Source organism: Nicotiana attenuata, unplaced genomic scaffold (genome assembly GCF_001879085.1).
Source record: "Nicotiana attenuata strain UT unplaced genomic scaffold, NIATTr2, whole genome shotgun sequence".
Classification (NCBI taxonomy): domain Eukaryota; kingdom Viridiplantae; phylum Streptophyta; class Magnoliopsida; order Solanales; family Solanaceae; genus Nicotiana; species Nicotiana attenuata.
In genome coordinates, this window is record NW_017670928.1 from 141,481 (window position 1) to 159,525 (window position 18,045).

At 39.5% G+C, this 18,045-nt stretch overlaps 1 protein-coding gene across 1 annotated transcript; it reads right to left on the reverse strand.

Annotated features, from left to right (window-relative positions):
- Window positions 1–1,978: 1,978 nt before the first annotated feature.
- Window positions 1,979–12,350, reverse strand: LOC109244554. Its single transcript, XM_019411664.1, has 7 exons — window positions 11,542–12,350; window positions 8,211–11,491; window positions 7,649–8,079; window positions 6,981–7,298; window positions 6,611–6,761; window positions 6,439–6,509; window positions 1,979–2,131 (listed from the first exon to the last, which is right to left on the reverse strand). Exons 1-7 carry the CDS (start codon window positions 12,348–12,350, stop codon window positions 1,979–1,981), a joined length of 5,214 nt encoding a protein of 1,737 aa, XP_019267209.1.
- Between the last annotated feature and the right edge of the window lie 5,695 nt (window positions 12,351–18,045).

Sequence of the window (18,045 nt, forward strand, 5' to 3'; positions counted from 1 at the left end):
GCACCTGAGGTCTGATATACGGTAGTTGCATGCCCTGGAGCATGAGAGGTAGTAGTCTGTGCTCGCCCTCTCGCCTGTGATATGGCCGGTCTGCTAGAAATAAACCAGCCTGAGTCATAGTATCCATGAACCGTTGCATACGGCTGATGACCTCATGGAATCTCGGTGCGGACATTAAATCCATCGGAGCTGACTCTGCTGCAGGCACCTCACCCTGCTCCTCAATAATAGGATCCTCTACTGGATCCACTGGTGGCATAGCTGAAGCAACTCTAGGACATCCTCGTCCTCTACCACGGGTAAGAGCCCTCTCCCGGCCTCTACCTCGGCCTCTAGCAACAGTTGGAGCAGCTCCTCCTTGATCCGAAGCACCAGCTGTACACGTTCTCACCATCTGTGAGAGAATAAGAGAACGATACTTAGTACCACATCAACTGCACGATAGGAGATGAAGAAATAGTAGTTTCCTAACGCCATATAGCCTCTTAAAGATAAGCACGGACGTCTCCGCACCGATCTGTAAGACTCTATTAGGCCTGATCATAACTTGTGATACCTATGTGAACCTAGTGCTCTAATACCATATTTTCATGACCCAATTCTTTTATAAGCCGTGATGACCCAATTCTTTTTTGGAAATAAACCTACATCTAGGTGTCGCTGTATTGCCTACCCATTCAAGGACTGGCTCACCCGGAAAATGAAATCTGGTTGCCTTTTCTCGGTTTTCAATTGTGGCATAGCTAGCTGCCAACCATTCCATGCCCATAATAGCATCAAAATCCATCATCTCTATCTCAACTAGGTCGTTTGAGGTTTGACGACTACAAAATGTCACCGTACAACCTCGGTAAACCCGTCTAGCAATAATCGGTTCTTCGACTGGTGTAGATACCGCAAAAGGATATATTTCAGGCACTATACCAAACTTCCCCGCGACAAATGGGGTAATATATAATAAAGTAGATCTTAGGTCTATCAAGGAATAAGCATTGTGAGAGCAAATGGTCATTATACCTATCACAACGTCTGGTGAAGACTCCTAGTCCTGTCGACCCGCTAAAGTATAGATACGGTTCTAGTTACCACCTGAACTGGAACCTCTACCTCTGTCTCGACCTCTACTAGCTGAAGACTGAGACTCGCGCCCTGAAGGATGCACGGACATAGATGATCCTGTTGCTAAACTCTCTGGTTGTGCCATACCCTTAGAATCTCTTTTTGCAAAATCTTGCATCTTATGCCCCGGACGTCCACATGTATAATAAGCATCGGAACCTGCTCGACATTGGCCCAAGTGTCCTCTACCACAGATGTCACACCGCGACGGAAATGACCATGTATGCCCTAAACCTTGTTGTCGCTGCAAACCTGACGCCCGTGAGCTCTCACCTGGTCCTGACTGAGTATAGCGGTTATACCTGTAACCCTGTAATTGAGGCCTAGGTGGCCGTTCGAATTACTGGGGCCTGTAACTACCCTGAGATTGCTCCTGAGATATGGCAAATCTCATTACGCTGCCCTAGCTCCATCCTCTTTCTACCATGCTGCCGATATTCTGTGCGAACGCCTGAATCCGGGAGATACCCATACTATCTTGTAATGCAGTAGTGGCACATGCCTCGGTCAACTCTAGGGCCAACCCTGCTACAAACCTATGGATCCTGTCCCGCATAGTAGCAACTATTGATGGAGCATATCTTGCCAATGAGTCACAACGGATACTATACTCTCGAACACTCATATTGCCTTGCTTGAGGGCTAGAAACTGATCGACTCGAGCCTGTCGGATCTACCGCGGTAAGTACTGGTCATGGAAGGCATCTTAAAAATTCTCCTAAACAGCTAGAGGTGCATCACGTCCCATAGACCTTTCCCATCCCTCGTACCAAAGAAAGGCTATATCTCGGAGTCGAAAAGTTGCTAGCTCAACTGCCTCTTTCTTTGTGGCATGCATAACCCGAAAGATCCTGTGAAGCTAATCTATGAAATCCTGTGGGTCCTCCATCTGACCTGTCCCCATGAACTCTCGAGGACCCAAAGCAATAAACTCTCGGACCCTTGAACTCCCAGACCCCTCAGAAGATCCTGCACTAGCTGATGCCCTAACATGTTGCTGGGTAGCTACCAACTGTGTCAACAAATGCACCGCACTCCTCAAGTACTGATCTAATGGAAGTGGTGAGGGAACTAGATGTGCGGTATCCCTAAAAACCTCCTCAGGTGGTGGAGGAGAAAGTAATGGCTGAGTAGGGGTCTCGCCCCGGGCCTCGGACTGGCCCCATCTACTGGGGGTACCCTGCTGGTCCCCTCACCTGCTGTTGTATCTCTCCTCTAGCTATCCGTAGTCTTCCTAGTCACCGACATCTGTGTATGCGAACACCAACACATAAGTTTAACTCAAATTTCCCATAACTCAGTTCTGCAACACGATTTAGATTTTAAAGAAGGGTAACCAACTCCTAAATGCCATGTAGTTCCCTGTTTATATAATGTGGTGCACAACACATCGATAAACAAGACCATACTAGACACACCTTGTAGACTCCCTTAGACAAAACGACTCTGATACTATGTTCGTCACGCCCTGAACCCGAGGGGCGAGACCGGCACCCGGTGCCTCACCTAACATAGCGTACGAACTTACGACTGATGGACTCTGAACATATAATGTCATACTTTGGACATGGGGCCACATTGCAAGATAATTTACGAAGTAAAATATAAAGCTGAACGGCAACTAGCTCTGACTAAACATCAATATAAAGCTGGGCCGACAAGGCCGTCATAAATACTACACTGACAAACCAACAACATATAAATACAAGGCCTACAAACACAACATACTGCACTAACTGATAGGATATGTCTACAAGCCTCTACTGATAGATATACTATGATTGGAACAGGGCCCCGACCTACCCATAACATATATACATATATGTACAAGATGTACATAAAACTCTAGACTCGGCAACTCCGAAGGACGTGGAGCTTACCAATCAAGCTTAACTCAGGTAAAACCTATTGAGGAGGTCTACTCGTCTATCTGTCTATACCTGCTAGCATGATATGCAGTGTCCCTAGAAAAGGGACGTCAGTACGAAATAATTTTCCGGGTATGTAAGGCAATAAAATAACATAAAGCTAAAACTGAAGTGATGATATAATAACTGAAAGTAACTGGGAGTCAAAGATGATCTGGAGATATACTTACATGTTAATACTGACTTAACTCTCTCAATATAGTAAGTAAAATAAATGTCCGGCCCTATAAGGCTCGGAACGTGTAACTGCTCTGCCATTGTAAGCTCGCGGCCATACTAGGCTCTGTATCTCGGCCATTCTGGGATCGCTTATAGGCTCTCAGCAATAGAAGGCTCGGTATTAAATTAACATCTGATCGGAGGTTGCCCAATAGGGGCCTGCCCATCGATTATAGCTCGATGGTGGTGAAAATACTATAATACTGTATATATATGTAGACCCTTTGCTCTCATAACTGGAAGAAGACAATACTTAACTGAATATAAAGTCCCGATAAGGGAGGATAATGTAACTTATGAGACTAGGATAATGTACATAACTTCAGGAATACGAACTTCTTAGTATGCCTCGTTATCAAACTCATGTTGTTACGAGATCATGCCAAAATGAAAAAAGGATTAGTCTTAACATACCTTATCACAATCTTTCCAAATACCAAGTTGAACTCGCCTCTTCGCACCTTAATCTACAACAACGATAATAATACTATCATTATGTTACGAAAGGTACAACTATTGCACAACGAATGACAAGCTTATTTTGTATTAAAACGGGCAACATCTCCCCTATAATCCTTATTTCCTCCAAATTCAAGATAACACCAACAATACAAGAACACAACAATAACAACATATATACATTATTTTCCAACCTTATATACACCACAAAATACTACAAAATAGCCCAACACACTCCAATCTCTTCATACACAAAACGACCACCGTAGAAGTGTCAAATAGCCCGAAAATGTTACGACGAACGACCAACCCACCACCCTGCATTTATGTGGTGTTTATCCACACCCTTCTTCCTCCAAAACTACACATAATAGTAGTAAAACACGCAGCCTAACAACAACACGAAACAGTCCACAAAATAGTCCGCTACAAGTGAATAACTCGAACTCACGGCTTTCGATCACCATCCCGTGAGTTCTTACAAATGTAGAACGACTTACCATGCATTTAAAGAAGAAAAAATGGATGAAAGAGAGTAGTAAACTTAACTTATTTGTTGGATAACTCAGCTCCTATCTCGGTTCTTTAAACTCTAGGTATTACCTCCATTAGAACTTGAAAGGGAGAGAAAATCAATTAGGGTTTGGGAAAAATTTTTAAGAGAATGTTTGCGGGAGTTTAGGTCTGGTTAATTGTGGTATATTATGAGTGTTATACAGGAGATAAGCCCTTAAATGGGCTCTTTGACCGACCCGAAATAGCCTCTTTTGGACTCTCATTTAAGCAAGTAGGTGACAACCTACTTGTCACCTAGCAGCCTGAGCAGTCTCGCAAAAATATATATATATATCTTTCTACTCCAATAATGTATCGACAAACAGTTTAATGCGTTTGAAAATAGACTCATAGATCTTTAATTTGATGAGTGGAACACCCCATAACTTTAAGCATATTGGGAGAAAATCGCAGTTATATTTTACCCACGTTTTCAGTAAAACTTATGAACGTAACTTGTGATGACTTTCATCGACTTTTGTTCCACAACTCGCTTGACTTCAAAACATAACACACCACTATCATACGACTAAAATAAATTATAACATAACTTCCTTATCATGTTAAGCACCCCAGTCTCACCCCAAAAGTACATGTTATAATATTCACAACTTGTCGACATTCGACGAAACATTGTTTTCTTCAATTCCTTTAGCTTCTGAACCTTCTAATCCTCTTTATACTTGTTGTTCATGATCTTCAATATTTGTAACCTCCGAGGTCACATGATTAACTTACTTTATATACTTTCAAATAGTATCTCATTTTTGGTCCTACATTAGTTTGTTTATGACGCACTCTTACGTACGAAAATATAGGGTGTAACATTAGTGTTGATTTTCAAATACTTCTGAGGACTTCAATTACCTCATGTTAAGAAGGTCATTTTTGATCCCACAATTGACACAAAATGTTAAATTTACTCTTCTCAAAATCAAGGTCCTTGTGTTCGGTTATTACGGAGTTATTTTTCTATTTATTTTTATAAGTTATTAAGTAACAAAAGTATGAAACATGGAGACCTACGTGAAAGTTTAATAGAATGTGTTAATTTTAAAGGTACCCTAATCACTTGCTAGAGCAAAGTTACGGGTAAAATCAAACTCAATTTTTATAAGTTGTTAATGTCGAAAAGAGGGGGAGTGAATTAAAGAGTGCCCATTCTGTTTTTTTTTTTTATTTTATTTTTATTTTTTGAACACTCTCTCTTTGTCCTTCCTTTAATTCTAAACAGTATTGTGAGTTCATCAGGAAAATAGACAAAATGACTTACTGGCCCCTTATGGATGATATAGTTGTTGATAATCTGAAAGAAGAAGCAAATGACTTCTAGAACTTTTGTTTTCTGAGAATAGGAATTCCCACTTCCATGAAAATTCATGTACTTGCTAAGCTTCTTTTTAGAGTTGACAATGCTAAGACAATTATACTTTTGTAGTCCCACATGTTCAAAATAAACTTCTTTTTGCCCCTACCGACTTTTTTCTCAAAGAATAATGACCACAACGTTAAGACTAACACGATAAGGTAGTGTTTTTTTTTGTACAAACCACACTTCATTTTTCAGAAAAAATTGGACCCAACTTTTTGAATTATTTCCGGCTTTTGTATTTCATCCTCTTCTTCTGTTCTTTCACAGTCTGTCTATTCTTGTTGGCAACAAATAATGTCTTCCATTAGGAAAACAACTTAACAAGAACTAAGATATGTAGCTAGTTCTGTTTCCACTTATCTACTACTCCGGTATTGCATCTTCAGCATACAGGTAATAAGAAAAGCCCAGCTAGAGTAGATACAGATATTTTCTTTTTTTTTTTAAGCAATCCACTAGGCATAGCCTAGGGCTAGTTTTTATTTATAAATAAAATAAACAAACAAGCACAATGTCATGAAATCCTAACGGATGTACGAAAATGAAATAAAATACTACATAAGACCTATTATCAAAATTGAGTAGTATACTCAACATTGATATCACATAAATTCTACTCAAAATTGCATCAAAAATAATCAAAGAAAAAGTCCAATTTTGGACACAATTGTAATCCGCAGCTTTTGGCCCAATATGGCCATTGTTGAATTTGCAGAAACAGCCACTATCCAGTACGGTCAGCCCTTGATTTAAATGTGATTTGCAAAAATAGCCTCGAAATTTCACCTCCAGCTCCAGCATTGCCGAAATAGCCATAGCCTCCATTTTTCCGCTTCTGATTTGCATGACAGCCTCATCTTCGATTCAGTAGCCACATTCCTCAAATTATTGAATTTATTAAATAGCCACATATGTGTAAACATATATTGGCTATTCAAACAACTCCATGATACAATACCTCCAACCCAGCCCAATTTTGTAATCCAATTCTGCTCATTAACCAGCCCAACCGTGTCAGTTGTAGTTACATGTGGGCTCACCAATAAGCCCAGACCATCAATATTTCCCATTTGGATATATAGCCACCATCCAGCCCAATTTTTAACACCCTATAATTGCAAACATAGCCTCCTGTCCATCAGTTTTGCAACTGAACGCGTGTATTCCACTATCTGCCTCTTTATTACACATATATTCACATATGTATGTATTTGTCCCTTCATTTCCAAGTGCAGCCGACATAGGTAATATCGACCTCCTCTCTCCTCCTTCTCTCTTCTGTGTTCTTCATTTTCGTTCAAATCCAATGATCTAACAACTTTTCTTACCTGATTATTCTTGTATGTTCCTGGATCCTTGTGCATCGCGTTGGAGAGGTTATGCTGGACTTCCACAATCTCTTGTTTAGCTGCAGCTGTTCTGAAATGCCAAACTTCAGAGTCACCTTCGACCACGCCCTGCTGTACCCTATTGGAATTGCTTATGAGTGCTTTAATCGAGTTTGTACTCTCCCTTCCCTTGTAGAATGTTGTAATAGAAAGACCTGGATGTATTTCATTTCTGTACCTCTTGTCCTTATTCCTATTCTCGTCATTTTGCATCATCCAGTTAAAATCACTAACAATAATGATTTTATTGTCTGCAATCTGTACAAGTATAAGCCCCAAAACTGTGCATGTTTGTCCTTTCTTTTTGTCAGTATTGTCATGTTTGTACAACCAATAATCTTGTATGATATATTGCCATTGATGTTCTCTGCAACCACTCTATAGTCTAGATCTAATTTAACTCCGGTGGATTGAGTACGTAGTACTAATACCACCACCTGGAGCCACCTTAAACCATAGATTATAGATATGATTGATATGTCTGTTAGACTTATATGCCTATTATACACTGTGTGTTGATTTTGTGTCTGCTGTTGTTGATGATATTCACATTTTGTATTGTTTAGATGTAATTTAAGTCCATTGGAATGAATGCATAGCATTAATACCACCAAATGAACCTCAATTACACCATAAAACAGTAACAAAGTCTTAATCTGTAACAAACATTCTCTGATCTTCATGTCCTCCTCCCAAAGGATTTGGACATTGCATGACACCATGTATGTATTTCCTTGACATTTCCCATATGACCTGATTCCCTTTTCCACAGATGCATCATCCATTTGACTTCCTATGATTTGGAACTCCAATGTCTGCAATCTGTGTTTCTGTGTATTCTTCCTTCTTCTTTGTGTGTGACTAAGTGTTATCCTTTGTGAAAGACAACACTTCCCTGATTCTGCCACTCTCTCTTTGAATGCCTTTGGTACTATCCTATATTCTATACTTAAATCTTCCCAAATGGACTGAGTACTGAGTACTAATACCACCATTTTAGGTTTCATTAAAGTATAGAATATAGATAGTTTAACTGTACCTGCAAAAAAGAAAACCAGATTAGTAATAAAAAGTTCACTCATACTCTCCTCTATCCAGATTTGAGTATGAGTGATGCTATAGGCAGCTCCTGATCCTACTTCTCCCCCATCTTCCTTTTCTTCTGCTAACTTCTTGCAACTCTTACTCTCAGAACAGGGCATTGCATCTTATCTTCATTCACCAATCTTCTACCTTGAATATCCAGGTCCCAAAATCCATGACATTCCATATCTCCCTCATCCAAGGCATAATTTGCTAGATGATCTGCTAAGTGATTACCTTCCCTAAATGTATGTGATATTCTGAGATTAAACTCCCCTTTCAATCTCAGTATTTCCTCTATCTGATCAACAATACACCAGGGGGGCTTCCATAATCCCTCAATTATGTTGTTCAACAGTAGTGAATCAGTCTGCAACCAAATCTGACTGAAATTCATGGCTCTACACATTCTCAGGGCCTCCAGAATTGCTACTGCCTCAGCTTCAGTATTTGTACCCTCTCTAATCTCCTTCCCTTGTGCATATTTTAATTCTCCTGCTTCATCTCTTAAGCAAAAACCTATAGAGCTTCTCCCAGGATTACCTCTACATGCTCCATCAGTGTTAACCTTTATCCATCCAGCTTGTGGAAATTCCCATATCACCTTCTCATACTTCAGAGTTGGAGTATAATGCTCCATCATGTACAACAGATTGGACCACCTGTGAGGAACCTTTAAACCTGGTTTCCTTAATTGTACCAAGTGTTGTAAAGTAGTAGAAACCTGATAAATCACCCTACTTACTGACACTGATTCTCCATATTTCAAACTATTTCTTCTTTTCCACAACTCCCACACAATACAAGCAGGTAGTGCCTGCATAATTGGCTTTAGTCTATGAACAACTTTTGCAGTCCAGCATTTTGTAATAGCCTGATGAAGTGTCAAATCATGAACTGCAATTCCTGCCCTTGGTAAGAAGTATCCCCATACTGTTTCAGCAGCCTTAGATGTGAAAAATAAGTGTACCAAAGATTCCTGTTTAGGTGCAGCACAACACCAGCATTTAGATGGCATAAAGTACCCAAGCCTTCTCATAAAATCATCCAGTGGCAGCTTAGCCTTCCAAACTTTCCACATAAAGAAAGAAATTTTGAAAGGGAGACCTCTCACCCACATCATTTTATATGCTGTTCTAGGATTGTCCCTTCTTCTTAAATATTCCCATGCAGACTTGACAGAAAATTGACCTCTAGAGTCCAGCATCCAAAAGGGTGTATCTATTCCATCATTCATATTAGGTGGCCTTATGTTTTCAATAATGTGCATTGCCAGTTCTTCAGGTAAAATCTGCATTAATCTGTTTGCATCCCATGCTCCACTTTCTACCAGATCATATACATTATGCACATCATCATCTATGACAAATTCTGGTGGGACAAGGAAATATAGAGCCCCAAGCCTTGTCCAATTATCATACCAAAACAGTGATGATCCCATTCCAATCCTCCAGAAGATCTGGTGTTCTATTAAATCTCTGCATTCCAACATCTTTCTCCACACATGTGAACCCTCTCTCCATGGCACAATTACTGCATTTAATTTCTTGCAGTATTTCTGACTCAGAAATGAACTCCACAGGCTTGGCCTAGTTCTAAAATTCCACCACAGCTTACAAAAGAGTGCCTTTGCTACATCATGTAAAGATCTGAATCCTATTCCCCCTTCATCACATGGCATACATAATGTGGTCCAGGATGCCCAATGTCTACTATTACCACCCACTGAACTACTCCAGAAGAATTGTGCAAATATCTTATGTAATCTGTTTATTACATAGCTAGGGGGATTAACAGCAGACAATAAATGAATTGGCATGCTCTGAAGAACATTAGATATTAAAATAGCCCTACCTCCAATTGATAGCAGCTTCCCTTTCCATGTTTGCAGCTTATTTAACACCTTAGAGATCATAGGTTGATAATACTCTAGCTTTCTCCTAGCATAAAAGATGGGACACCCCAAATACATGAAGGGGAAATCTTGTCTTGCAATGCCTGTTATCCTTTCCACCTTCCTGACCACCTCCATATCTGTTAAATGATGCATATAGACTGCTGATTTGTTCCTGTTTATCAGTTGTCCAGAGGCAGCTTCATATAACTGCAGAATCTCCATTACCAATCTCAGTGATGTAGCATCAGATGAACAAAATATAATAGTATCATCAGCATAGGCTAAATGATTAATTTTTGGACTCCACTTAGGCAGTCCAAAGCCACAGAAGTATAGGTTTAGATGCAAGGAATTCAAACCTCTTGATAGAGCTTCAGCTGCAATAATAAATAATGTTGGAGATAGTGGATCTCCCTGTTTGACACCCCTTGTTGATTTGAAAAAGCCATGAGACTGACCATTTATCAAAACAGAATACCAATTGTTTCCTACCAAGTCAAAGATCAATCCAATAAACCTCTCACAAAATCCTAGTTTCCTGAGCATTTTAGTTAAAAATAGCCAGGACAACCTGTCATAGGCCTTAGTCATGTCCAATTTCATCACAACATTAGGTCCAGCTTTAGTCCTCAGCCTAATATCTGTAATAATTTCCTGAGTTAACAAAACATTTTCCACTATACTTCTCCCTTTCACAAAGCCTGCTTGTTCTTCAGATATTATATTAGGTAACAGTTCCACCAACCTTTCATGAATGACCCTTGAGAAAATCTTGTTGACAAAATTACTCAAACTTATAGGCCTCAAATCAGAAAATGTATTAACCTCCTTCTTCTTAGGTAATAATACCAGATTAGTGTGAGTGATACTTTTAGGTAATTGCTGCCCATTGAAGAAAGCCAGAACCATTGCATAAACATCATCTCCCACTATATCCCAACAAGTATGGAAGAAGGCTCCAGTAAAACCATCAGGTCCACCTGCAGAATCTCCATTTAAACCATAAACTGCCTTCTTAACTTCTTCTTTAGTAGGATTTGCTATCAGCATCTCATTTTGTTCCTCATCTATCAGTGTAGGCACATGATCCATAATATGAAATACTGAAGGCACTACATCTTCTGTGAATTGATCCCTATAAAAGTTGACAGCCTCTTCTGCAATTTGTACATCTTCCTCTATCCAGTTGCCATTACTGTCCTTAATTCTTTTCAGCTGCAATTTCTTCCTTCTTCCTCTAACTTGTGCATGAAAAAACCTTGTATTTCTATCCCCATCTTTGAACCATGCCATTCCTGCTTTTTGTTTCCAAAATTCCTCCTCCAATGCCAGGTATCTAATCAATTCTGCCTTGACTTTATGTAACCTTTCCCTATTCATCTGAGTTGGAACTGCCTCAAATTGTTTCTCATGTACTAGGACCACCTCCTCTAAGCTTGCTATCTTTTGAAAAATGTCACCATAGGTTGATCTGCTCCATGATGACAGAATCTTCTTTAACTTTTTAACTTGTGGTTAAACATGATGAATGGATTTGCAGCAAAATCAGCAGACCAATTCTCCTTAACCACTGCCTTAAAATTTTCATGTTTTGTCCAGAAATTAAGAAATCTAAAAGGCTTCTTAATAGGTTCAACCTCTATGTCACACTTCAGCAACATGGGGCAATGATCAGACCCTGTCTTGGATAAGTGTGTGATCTCAAGGCCAGGGAATGTCTGCTGCAATTCCATGTTTCCAAGACACCTGTCCAATCTTTTAAATATACAGTCTTCCTCTGATCTTCCATTCCACCATGTATAGATGCTCCCTTTAAATCCTAGGTCTGCCAAATTACAAGTATTGATACAATGTCTAAAGTCATCTACCTCATTTAAAGAAACAGGTAGTCCTCCAAATTTTTCTTCCTCATCCCATATGACATTGAAATCTCCTCCCACTAGCCATGGACTTGTCATATCTGTTGCCATTGCATATAGGGAATCCCACAGTTCTATCCTTTCTATAGGATCACATTTAGCATAAACCAGTGTGAGTATAAGTTCCACATGTGTTTCAGTGTGAAAAAGCTTTAGAGTTAATTGCTGCACCATATTGTAGAGAATTGTCACCTCAAAAACTTCATCTATGAAAGCCCATATTTTGTTTGAAACATTGACCACTGCCTGTGCCAAACCAATTCTATTCCTGTACCTCTCCACTTTGTTAGACTGCTGCATAGGCTCTATAATTCCTATAAATTCAAAGTGATGATGTCTATGCATGAGAATCAGTCTTTCAAAAGCCTGCATGGTATTCACTGACCTAACATTCCATATGATAGCATCCATTAGTGATTGAGTGATTTGGACAGTGTTCTTCTTGTTTGAACTCCACCTGCTGGAACAACTGGAGTGTCTTTTGGTTGTTTCTTTCTTCCCTTTGCTGCTGATTTAGCTTGTTCAATATGCCTAGGAGATAAATCCCCTTGTCTGGCCACATTGAGAAAGTTCTGAGCAGTGGATTCCTCATCCATATCCTTTCCTTCAGGCCCAATAGCTGCTACCTCTGCAATTACTTGTACTATGTTGTTCTGCTGCATGGGAATCATTGCCTGTTCATCACTATCCTTGTTGGCTGCTTGGTCTTTGACTTCCTGATTTTCACCCCCTTGCTTCTTTGTGATTTGGACATTACTTATTGTATGTCTCACAGTGACATCAATGTCCTTCTGCTGTTCTGTTCCACCTGGATCTATGCTATTTCTATCTGGTCCATGTGTTACAGATTTCTCTGCTACAATGTTGTTCTCCTTGTCATTACTGTGTTGCTGATCATTACCTTTACCTTCTATAATATTTACTCCTTGCCCTTCTGTCCTTTTTATCTCCTTGTTTTTCCCAGTTACACTTTGATCTTCATCCTCTCCTTTGTCTCCACCATCTTCTTCTTCACTTGGCATAATATCAGGGATCATTCCTTCTTCTGTATCTTCTTCATCTTGATCTGACCACATCCTTCCTCCTTTCCAATTTGTTCTTTCCTTGCTTTTGAAAATTTCATATTCTGCATCATCTAGGTTCTCCTTGTCAGTCACTTTTGCAAGTGTCAGGTCCACCCTAGTATCCTGAGATGGAACTTCTTGCACAGATGTATTTGTGAGAACTAAGTTATCTTTAAATGCTCTTTGTACCCATGAGGCAGTTGTTTCCTTGTTCTGATGATCAGTTCTCCTTATTTCTTGGTGCTTTGGCACTTCCTTGCTCTTGTGTTTGTTGTTGCCTGCTGGTGTTGAACTTCCTGCTGGCTCTGTTACTGGCTTTTTGTTTCCTCCTCTATTTCCTTTTTCATTCCCAGGTGAAGCAGGAATAAAAATAGGTGCTGTAGGATTCAAAGTTCCAGGTTCCTTTGTGTGTACACTTGTATTCTGAACCACCTGCTCTTCTACCAAGGCCAATTGATTGTTTGCATTGTCTTCACTTGTTTCAACTTCTAGTACTGCAAACTTATTGTTTGTCTGCATCTGCTGAGGCATCATGGAGACTTGATTATCCACTGGTATTACTTCCTTCCCATTCTTTGTTCCTTCCCCATTCTGCTTATCTTTAGTTTGATTTCTTTTATCTTTCACCTCTTTCCACTGGGTTCCAACATTGCCAACAACCTTCCCACTTGATAGAATCATCAAAGGGTTGTTAGTCTTACTTTTCTCCTTATCTACACCAGGCTGATTTTTCTCATTCCTATTTACCATAAGCTCAGGATGCACCCTCCAGCATTCCAACAGATCATGCCCTTGTAGCTTGCATTCTTTGCAGTATTTAGGAAGATAATCATATTTGATATTCACCCATTCAGTTCTAATCTCTCCAGTGCTTTCATTAACAATATCCATCCTAACCTTGTTAGGGAGATCAGCTAGTAAGTCAACTAATACTTTCACACGTGCACAACTTGGTCTGGTCTTGTTCAGTGTAGCTTGGTCAAGATGTAATGGCTTACCAACTGCAGAAGCTAATGAAAAAAGGCATTCCTTAACAAAATATGTTGGCAACAGATTAGGAAAAGAAATCCATGCCATAACTTTTGGTGTCTCCTCGCCAACCTTGAATTTAGCATCATATATCAACGTTCTAAATTGATATTCATCTCCAAACTTGTCCTTAACATAATGTACTCCCTTTGATGAAAATTCAATGAAGTCCTGCCACAGAGTAAGTCTAATTAATATATGCCTATCTCGTAAATACCCAATTGTGCATTCACCCTTGATACCACATTGAATAGGAAGGATACGACGTAATTCATTAATCTCCGGCCAACTATATGAGAATTTGCAGACCACTGCATACTGCAAACCTTCGATCACGTTCATGCGTTCGACTTCTGCTTCAGTAAAGCAAACCAAAGGTTGTCCTTGATGCAATGTAGCTCTTCTAAGCGCAATTGGTTCTGTAACCACTGCTCGATCGTGCATGGCAGCGTTGTTTAACGTAGGCTTTACTGCTTTAGCGTAGTTCATGGGTGCTGGTTTATCGCTAGATGAATTTGAAGGTTGGGAATTATTGTTTGGTGTAGTAGAAGGCTGGGCAGACGTTAGAGGGGGCTGACCAGCCGGAAAAGATGGCTGGCCGCCGGCCGGATTGGCCATGGCAGCTGATCGCAGCTTTCTCTCTCTAAATCGCCTTTTCTAGAGAGAAGGCAGAGAAAAATCGCGGGGTTGGGGGTTTTTTTTAGGTTTTAGGTTTTAGGGTTTAGAGATACAGATATTTTCGAATCACTTAGGCCCGTTTTTTTTTTTTTTTTTTTTTTTTTTTTTTTTTTTAGGATTAAGATGTTTAGATCTTTGATTATTAAGATATTATTTTAAATATGAATAATTGATAATAAAGAAAATCAGATTATTCAAGGTCAGAATATGTATAACTTACCTTTATTTAAATACAAACAAATAAAATATTCAAATTAGATAACTATTTAGTGGGATAATACCGAGTATGTTTTTGTTGGTGTAACTATTTCAAAAACTTATATCCATATAATATACAAAAAAAAAAATCATAAATTTACATGGTGTAATAAATTTTGATTGTAAGAATATCTAAAAGCTAGCGGTAATAGCCACCGATGGTAGTGTTGCCAGCAATTTTCACGCTTCGAAACTAGGGCGGGAAGTGATAGCAATCAACCTACCTTATTCCTCGAGCGAACCCTGTACTCACTAGTTGGAGGTTTGAACTGAACATCAAGCTCAAGAAATTTATAATAAAATATAGGATAATATTGGCCTGAAATTTGAATATTTAATGCAATATGAACATGTCTGAAATTTAAATCCATTAGCAAGTCATGAAGCCTCTAACATGTGAGGGATGTTGTGGTCACAGGTGCGAAGGATTGTCTGCACCTGCGTGGTCGCAGATGCGGTGAGGCTGAGCACAGAAGCGAGGGGCCAGCACAGGAGCAGGAAAGGTGGCACACCTGCGTTTGCGCAGAAGTGGAGCGTGTTCCGCAGGTGTGAAGGTTGGGTTCTAGTGGTTCGCCGCAGAAGCGGAAGAATTGTCGCTTCTGCGACACCGCAGATGCGATTAAGTTGTCACAGGTGCGAAAAACCTGGGCAGAAATATAAACGTTCGGTTCCGAGGGTTTTATAATTTCTTCACTTTGCAAACTCGGATTTGGGCGATTTTTTAGAGGGATTTCGAAGGGATTTTTGAGGTAAGTCACTTATGGTTAAATTTATTCAATATGTTTCCCCATTGAATTTCCCACCTAGACTGTGTGGTTTTGAGGTGTAATTTTTGGATTTGAGGCTAGGGATTTAGAGAGTTAAATTTGGGATTTAGATATCTATTTGGTGTTGGATTTTGGTAAATTTGGTATGGTTGGACTCGTGGTTGAATGGGCTTCCGGTTTTTGTGACTTTTATCGGATTTTGAGGTGTGGGCCATGGAGCCACTTTTGAGTTGACTTTTTGACTTTTGATTAAGAACTTAGTATTTTCTTATGGAATTAATTCCTTTAGCTCGTGTTGATTATATCGAACTATTTGTGGCTATATTCGAGGCATTCAGAGGCAGTTTCGCGAGGCAAGGGCGTGTTGGAGTAGAGATTAGCACGGTTTGAGGTAACACTTCTAAACATGGTTCTGAGGGTTTGAAACCCCGAATTACGTGTTTTGTGATTAGTGTTGAGGTGACACACATGCTATGTGACGGGCGTGTGGGCGTGGACCGTGAGAATTGTAACTTGGTCGATTCTATGGAACTATATAGTGGATTTATCTTGTTGTTACTCGTATTTTCATCAGGTGTTAAAGAAATTGAGCTGCCAGTCATGATAGAAATCATGCTTAGGATACGTGTTGGTGCTGTAGGGACCCACAAAGGTCGTGTTATATGTTGAGTTATTTACTAAATTACCATTTTGTACTCAGTCACAGTCTTTATTGGCATATTATATCTCACTCTCCGTGTCCTTTATTGATGCATTATACTATCGTTGTTTGGGCTGACTATTACGATTCTTGAGAACCCGAGACGGGAGAGATTGATGACTGAGTGAGGCCGATGGCCTGATTGTGAGGATACTTATGGGAGCAGGTTGCACGCCGCATCATGTGTATTTTATTCATGCCATGATTGGCTTATTATAGCGCATGGGCTAGAATTGCTCCTCCGGAGTCTGCACATCCATAGTGAGCGTAGGTACCTACTGAGTGAGGTTGGAGTGAATGAGAGGACTGAGTTACTGAAACATTGAGAGTATGCACATGATTTCATTACCGTTTCGTAATTCAATTGGCTTATATAACTGTCATGTAGTTATTGAGATGTGGCATATCCTGTTTTGCCCGAACTTGACATGATTTAACTATTGTTGGCTTTAACTGTTGAACATGAAAGCATGCCTACTTTCCTGTACTGAAATTCTGTAATTGAACTGTACCCGTGAAGCTCGTCACTACTTTCAGTCCCGTAGTTCGTTTTGTCACTTACTGAGTTGGTTGTACTCACGCTACACCCTGCACTACATTTGCAGATCTAGGTATTTCCGGACACGAAGGATACTCATTATCTGAGCAGCTTGATCGTTCGGAGATTTCGAGATAGCTGTCCGGCGTTCGTAGACCTTGACTCTCCTTCCCTATCGTTCAGCTTTATGTAATTAGTTTTAGTTTTTCATAGACAGTATTTCGGATTGTGTTGTAGAGTTGCTCATGTACTCAATGACACCCTGGTTTTGGGAATTTTTGAGCTGAGTTTTGATCTTTTATAAAGTTTATGAGAGATTATATTATTCAAACATGTTTTAGCTCATCTTTCATTTAAAGTTGTTGGAAATGATCAAGTTGTTGGCTTGCCTAGTACTATGTTAGGTGGCATCACGGCATATTACATTTTAGGTTATGACAATAAAACCCCTTAAAAAACAAAAAAGGAAGTGAATAGTTGTTAGTAGATGGCTATTTTTATGAATACTTTGTATTCAGTAAAAGTACATCACATAAAATGGAACAGAAGACGTAATAAGTTTTAAAGTCGATTTCTTGTCAAAATTTTAATTAATCATGAAATTAGAAACTCCTTATGAAGATGAACCATGGTTAAGGTGGCTATTTTGTCTACAAAGGAAGAGCCAAGGAGTATCCTTATTGATAGAGACTAGAGAGATGAAGAAAGCAATGACTTTAATTATTTGACTTTATTTCCCAATTTAAAAACAAAGATTTAATTATTTGGCTTTCTTGTTCAATTTAAAGCGTGATATCTATTTGTTTAATTTCCTTTCCCTAATATCTATTAGGCCATATGCCTATTGTGTGTGAGAGAGAGGATTGTAAATGGATCATATTTCAACCACAAAATAATGTCCTTTAGAGATTTGCAAAATATTATCTGAATCTTAATTTGTTAACTATAATCTCTTTGTCCAAGTCTATTTTACTGTAACGATCTGACCGATCGTTTTGAGCTCTAGCGCGTCATTCCGCAGTTTGTGACCATGAACAACTTCACTTCAGGTATTGTGACTTGTATGTGTGGT